Genomic DNA, 6,954 nt, shown 5'->3' with positions numbered 1-6,954 from the left:
ATTCGAGAGTGCGAAGACTCTCAGGGGCTAAGTCCCCGTGGTACGCGCCACCCGCGCACCCATCGCGAAGACTTAGTTCTTCCCCAGTAGGGCGCCCCGCCCCTACTGGTTCGCGGCGTTCCCCTGTCCCCGGGATCCTGGCTTCTGTTAGCGACCCTTGAGGACGGGCTTGCGGAAGGACCGTCTGCGGAGTCTTTTCGCGGGATAGTCGCGCTTGAAGTGGCCCATCTTCCTGCAGCCGAAGCAGCGGATGTCACGCTGTTCGGCGGACCCGAGTTCCATGGGAGCTGGTCCGCTGGGGCTTGTTCGACCGGGAGCCGACAAGGAGCTCCCAGGCCATGCTGAGACCGGCGTACGCGCCCGGCGATGACTGTACTCTTTTTGAAGAGCCACCTGAATCGCCTCTTCAAGGGCGTTTGACTGCACCCGGAACTGTTATGTGCGTGCGGTGCCCACTCGAAGGCCGTCCATGAACACAGTCATCTTGATGTGTTCGTTGAGTGGGTTTCCCACTAGGGACGCCGTGAGCTCCTGTATCTCTTGCACATACTCGTGCAGCTCACGCCTCCCTTGTTTACACGAGAGGAAGCGCGAACGCTGGCGGTACTCGTAGTCCGCCGGGAGGAAAGCGGCTCGGAGCTGATCGCACAGCTGAGCCCAGGATGTGAAACATCCAGGGGATGTTGCTTCTCGTGTGTACACCCAACTCTTAGCACGGCCGCTAAGGCTGGAGAGTGCAAAGGCAACACGCAGTTGCTCGGTCGAGATCAGAGCCACGTCCATCGCGAGCTCTACTTCTCGGACCCAGAAGTGAAGGTTCTCGCCTTCCTTCCCTTCATACGACTTAACCTTCAGCCGTATTGGCTTCGGGTGAGGCGGATTTGCTTCCGCCGCCGGAGCCTGCAGGTTCTCCCGCACATGCGCGATGAGGCCCTGCTCGTACGCGTCGAATGCATTGACGCGCTCGAGCTGCTCAGCCGGTGTTGACACCACCAGGCTCTGCAGGGCCTCCATCCCGAAGAAGCCTGCCATCTTCCGAACCAACTCGAACTGAGAGTCGATCATATGGGAGAAGTCGTTCCTATCCATGGCATCGAACTTCGGAGAGGTTCAGGTAGTCTACCCGCGGTGGCGTGGATTGACTACGAGTGCTACCAAGTGTGACGGGGTCACACAGCACCTTGCGCTAGAGGAAGTTATCTTCCGAGAGTATACAAACTCTCAGTGAACGGCAGTTCACAGGTCCCCTCTTTATTTAAAGAGAGCGAAGTGACGTAAATAAGGTAGATTGTAAACTGAGTATATTTATAGGTAGGTTAAGTTTGGGTTTAATACAAACTATAAGTTACCTATAGAAATGCAATGTCGTTTGACCAATAATGGCTTTGAACGACCTTGGTACCTTGTACCAAATATCCCGGAGTATGACGTGTCATACACCTGAAGTGTGAAGTGTCACACTTCATGTAACCAGGGTACACTTAGGGCTACGTACCCCGTTACACTTACCGTGCACTAATCGGTATTTAACGAATGTGTTTTGGAAATCTCCAGCCCATACAAACAACAAGCTCACTTTTAGTAGCAACAACTTACAAAAAATGAAAACTTGCCCAAAAAAACTTGCTGAAGGGGATTGATTGACAAGTATGGCTGACCCTGAGTCCTCTGCAACTGCATCGGCGGCAAAGAGTGAGAAGAAGCGCAGCTTCACTGTGACAGAGAAACTCAAGGTGGTTGAAGCCTCCAAGGCGCAGTCGCTGCGCTCTGTCGCTCGTCAGTACAATGTGGATCGCAACTGCGTCCGCGCGTGGCGAGACAAGGAGGCCGAGCTCTCAGCGATGCACCCGACAGCCAAGCGACTTCCGGGCGCAGGACGGCGGCCGTCTACGGGCCCAGTGTCATCTGTACCAGCAGAAAATAAACGTGGCGTGGAGATCTCGCCGCGTAAACGCAACGAAAGCAAGAAACCCAAGACGGAAAGTGAGACCAAAGTGGAGACAGACGGGACTCAGCAGGAGACGGTGGTGGCGGAACAGGAGCTACAACAGCCAGTTCAACCGGCACCTCTGTCAACTAACTACGTGCTGGTAGGGTTCCAGGGCAAGGAGGGCGCGTTCTCGGAGGTGGCGGCTAAGATGGCGTTTGAGGAACTGCGAACGGCCAATGCGTTGACACCCAGCGACTTCATGACGGTGGGATTTTCCCACATGCATGATGTGATGGAAGCCGTAGAAAGGAACGAGCTGGCGTTCGGTGTGCTGCCTGTGGAGAACTCGATTTCGGGCACTTTTCACGGCAATTTGGACCGACTAGTGGCCTCCCATTTAAAGATTGTGGGCGAGGTCGCTTGCGTGCAAGAATTATGTTTGTGCGTGCTGCCAGGTGTAGCTATGAACGAGGTTAAACAGTTATCGTCACACCCGGCAGTGCTAGATCACTGTGAGAGTTATATCTGCGCCATGGAGCGTAGATTGGGCATGATTATCGAGCGCAACGCAGCGTGGGATAGCGCTGGCGCTTGTCAGACGGTCAAACACGAAGAAAAACGTCACGTGGCGGCAATTGCGAGTGAACACGCTGCACATGCGCATGGATTGGTGGTCCTGGAACGTGGAGTTGGAGACGAACTAAACAGCGAGACGCGCTACATGATTCTCGGACGACTTGACGCGACACCGCTGCCACTTAGCGCATCACTAAGAGTCGCAAGCATCAGCACTGGCCCTGCCACAACTACAAAGTCTAGCATCGTTGTGGCTGTTCCTAACGAACCTCAGGCTCTATTCAAGGTCGTCTCGGCTTTCGCTCTCCGAAACGTGATGATCGTCAAGATCGAGAGCCGTCCAGCAGCTACTGCAGGAAGTCTCTTTACAGCCCAGACAACGCACTGGTACGCTGTCGTGATTTAGTACTCATCGCGTTTCACCCAACTAACATGTTCTTGTAAAGGGATTACATTTTCTACATCGACTATATCACGAGTCAGGATCCGACACAGGAAGCGAGACTACGTAGCAATTTGGAGGAGTTCGCTCTCTGGGTGAAAGACCTTGGCACGTACTCGAGCAGCGGCGGTAAGGCAAACGTCGAACCGCCACGATGGAAGAGCGTTATCAATGCAATTTCGTGTTGATGAAAGAAGATATTTTCTAAAAATTTAGAACTCGCTATGTTGATTTGAGACTGCGTCGCGTTAAACAAAACTGCTAAACTATTCTCACTGTACGAACCATTTAGATAATCGAGCTTAAAGTTGGCCAATTGATTTTCGCACTTAACCAAACTGTGACATTTATTGAAAGCTTCCATCGAAAAAACTATAAATCTACCCTTATTCAATTGCTTTTAACAAGAGCTTTTAAATAACACTTGAATTTTTAAAATTGAAAAATATTGAGCTCACAGCACTCCTAAATGTATCGTCATTTCGAGGGCTCATAAATGGAGATAATGTTTTTGAGCGACCACAACTTCTTCAGTTTTAAGCATTCTGTAGCTTATAAGGGCTTAAGAGATAGAAAGGACGCCCCGCTTTCGTTTAGAGTGCTTAAATCGCGATTCGTACTTAGGTTCGTAGTATCATTTTGTTTTGGATGGTCTCATTTAAGCTGTCCAATGTTAGTAGCAATTTTCCGAATTTAGTGAATACGATTGCTAAGTCAGATCTTGAAGCAACACAGAAGATATTGGCATGGACGCCTCGTGCTACAGCGTCGAGCTCGTCAAGGGCGCGTACGGCCTCGGTATTTATTTTGCAGCCGCATCGGATGCCTCCCACGCCATCGTAGACACTCGAGTGCCGTTCTACCGCCTCCCGTCCGGTGCTTTAGCGCCTGGCGAAGCCAGTGGAGCCATCACACCCGGTGATTTGTTGTTGTCCGTGAACGACAGCGACGTGTCGACTCTGCGCTTCCCTCAAATCGTAGAGCAGCTTCGGCAGGTGCCGAGAGGTCCTGTGACGCTCGTTTTCCAGGCTCGGAATGCGTCACCGGAGATGGAGGGAGAAACTCTTGCGGACAAGAAAACGCATCAGCAGGACACAGACGAGAAAGAGCGACCTAAGGGCTGGACGATGTTCCAGCGACTGAGTGTTAGTGCCGCGGCGATCGCGACGGCAAACTCATTACCAACGTCGAGCGAGGCGACGGAGCTGGAAGGAAAGCTGCGAGAGGTGGAGTCGGCGCTCTCTAGAGAACAGAAGTGTCGCTTCTTAGCGGAGAGAAAGAACGTGCTGTATCGCAATGAATTGCTAAGGGTCAGCCAGGAGAACGCCGCGTTGAGAGACCAATTGGCACAGCTTGAACGTGCACACAAGCGCCGCGACATGTTCGTCACGGAGTCGCTGCATCTAGCGATCTAGGCTTTTGTTAGGTAGCGTGATATTTGGTTGTTCATTTCTAAAGTCGTTGTTCATGTCTTGATGCCAAGGGCACACTTCTTACTATTTCTGAATTGTATACATGTACTCAAATGGCGTCGTGAACATCCTGGTCGCGACTAGCAATTCCAGCAGGATGAAGAGGCAAGTGCACTATCACTCGAAGACACTGATGCATCGACGCAGTCCTACTTGTCTTCTGCTATCGATCTGAAGCTTCCTTCAGATGGAAATGCTGCTGATCTTGCGTTGAATGTACAGCGGTATCTCTCTCGCATTGTGGAAGAGCTGTATCCGATCCATGATCCTAACACTGCACCAGATGCTGGAGCAAGCACCTACGCACCCAACACGACTGTCAGCTTTCGAAAAACCGATGAAGCAGTCACCGCAACTCAGTTCATGCCTGAGAGAGGACTACAAAGTCTTAAACGGCGACTGGGGTGATTCGAATCTACGCGTTTGCAACAACTAGAGAGACTTGAGATGCAGGAGATAAACGATAGTAGTCAGAAACGAATACCGCAATTAACGAAGACGGTGGCGTTCATACCAGCTAGTGCGTCTGGCAAGCCACGGGTCATTCTAACGGGTGCCGTATCTTTTCGAACGCCATCTGCAGCGACACCACGAACTGTGAAAATATCGGACTACAGCGAGGTCAGGTTCTCTTTTAGGTTTTGTCGACACGCTGACGATGAGTGATTGCTTCATCTACACCAAGACGGCGCTGCCTCTACCAGCAACATCGCATTTAAACGAAGGGGGGGGGCAGTTGCATCATCAATACCAGTCGAGTGATGACAGAGTTTGAGAACAATTCAGGATGACATGTCGAGTTTGCTTTCAGTGCAACATCAGGGGTCTGCAAATGGTAATGAGAGGGCAAAATCATTGATCTGCATTATACACCAACAGAAAGTGTGATGGAGAGGCATCATCGACGATCACCAACAGACAAGCATTTTCATTGCACTATTATCGGTAGGTCTATATTATTATTAAACGCTGTTGCCAATGAATAGGAGACACTAAAAACAAGAAAAAGGGGACTTGTACTTCAAGTGAAATGCGCAAAGTTTTACGTACCCCTGGCAACAATCCGCCGTGAGTTTATCACAAGGATATTAAGATGCTGCACTGACAAAAGCGCTTGATGTGCAGCCGTCGAGGGAAAGCGTGGAGGGTCTCAGACAGACCCGGCGATCACTGACACCGCAATTTTCACGTAAGTCCCTGGGAGCCCTTTCACTCAAATTAAGATCTGCTTCAGGAAATACCTATAACCCCAGCATTAGACCGTACTTTCGCCCCGTGGCCTCCATTGCCGCGGCGATAGCATACTAGTCACCGCGTTCTTTCTCACCCGCCTAAGGAGTTCTCACTCCAGCACAGACACGATTTCTTCAAGAAGGGCACAAGCGAGCAAGACTCAAGCGTCAAGCGTCATGAGCACCCCGGACACTGTCGGCACAATCAACCACTGCCACACGCCGTTTAACAACTCAGTCTTACTTGCGACAAGGGCCGCCGAGCAGCAGACAACAGCATCTACAGTGAGGTTCGGTCCCATCGTGACCTGGACATCAGAAGACGGCGCTAACGACGTCGAAAGCGACGAACTACCGACACTTGAAGCGTGCTCACTCGCCATCACGACCGCCGCCGAACGAATGGTGGCTCTAACCGGACAACCTCACAGTCTGGCCGTGGCGATCGCATATGACGAGTGTCTCGACATCGTCACCGCGGCGGTGGATCATATGGAACACATCGGATTGCAAGGTGAGCTGTCCGAAAACGTGATCGACGTGTATCTAGCCATACGCAGCATCCGCGAGCTGCTGCGACCAAGCCCTCCCGTGCGTCGAGCTCTGCAGTTCTAAAGCAGATAAAAGCACTAGCTGTATTAATGATTTGACTACCACATTTCCGTGCACTTCCAATCAACGTAACCCTCGTCGACGCCAGAAAAAATATACATGTCGGTGAAGACACAGAAAGGAGAAGAACCTTCTCCTTATCTGTGCCTTCTCAGAAGGTGCCCTCTTTAACAGTGTTAGATACTTATAAGTATTAGACTCCTGGCAAATCTGCATTGCCGAAGCGAAGGCACCTCGTCCCCGCTCTGTTGGAGCAATTACTCTTGATCGGGTGTTGTCCACAATATCGCCAGTACATCGTAGCCGATAGTACTGCTCACCGGGCGCCAGGTTATTATGACCACCTACGTTTTGATCAGTATGCGCGTTTTCAATGAAGGACATGATTGCTAAAATAATTTCTATATGTAAGGATCCCAACCCCCTATTAAGCAACTCGTTATGTAAATCTCGGCCTAAGATCGGCACCTAGCGCGCGATGACAAAGCCCCCAAGCAGCGGTGGGTTTCCACATACTATAAACTTCGAACGTAAAGCAAGTAAATGCATTAACTACACATAATATGTAGAATATTATTCTCGCGTTGCCTTCTGGGCAGAGAATCTATAATTTAAGCTACGAGAAGAGCACTTTCTACACTGATGTCAAACCAAAAGATTGCAAAAAAACACACACTACACAGCACGTTG

General features: G+C 50.8%; 1 protein-coding gene across 1 annotated transcript; it reads left to right on the top strand.

The window, feature by feature from the left end:
- Positions 1 to 1,608: 1,608 nt before the first annotated feature.
- On the top strand, positions 1,609 to 4,424 carry PITG_19429 (prephenate dehydratase, putative; the record flags this gene model as incomplete). Its single annotated transcript, XM_002996922.1, has 3 exons — positions 1,609 to 2,893; positions 2,953 to 3,077; positions 3,684 to 4,424. The coding sequence occupies 3 exons, from the start codon at positions 1,650 to 1,652 to the stop codon at positions 4,361 to 4,363; spliced, it is 2,049 nt and encodes a 682-aa protein (XP_002996968.1).
- Between the last annotated feature and the right edge of the window lie 2,530 nt (positions 4,425 to 6,954).

The sequence above is a fragment of the Phytophthora infestans genome, genomic scaffold (genome assembly GCF_000142945.1).
Source record: "Phytophthora infestans T30-4 supercont1.97 genomic scaffold, whole genome shotgun sequence".
Lineage (NCBI taxonomy): Eukaryota > Oomycota > Peronosporomycetes > Peronosporales > Peronosporaceae > Phytophthora > Phytophthora infestans.
The sequence above is the reverse complement of the archived record's forward strand: the minus strand, read 5'-3'. Positions and strand labels throughout refer to the sequence as shown.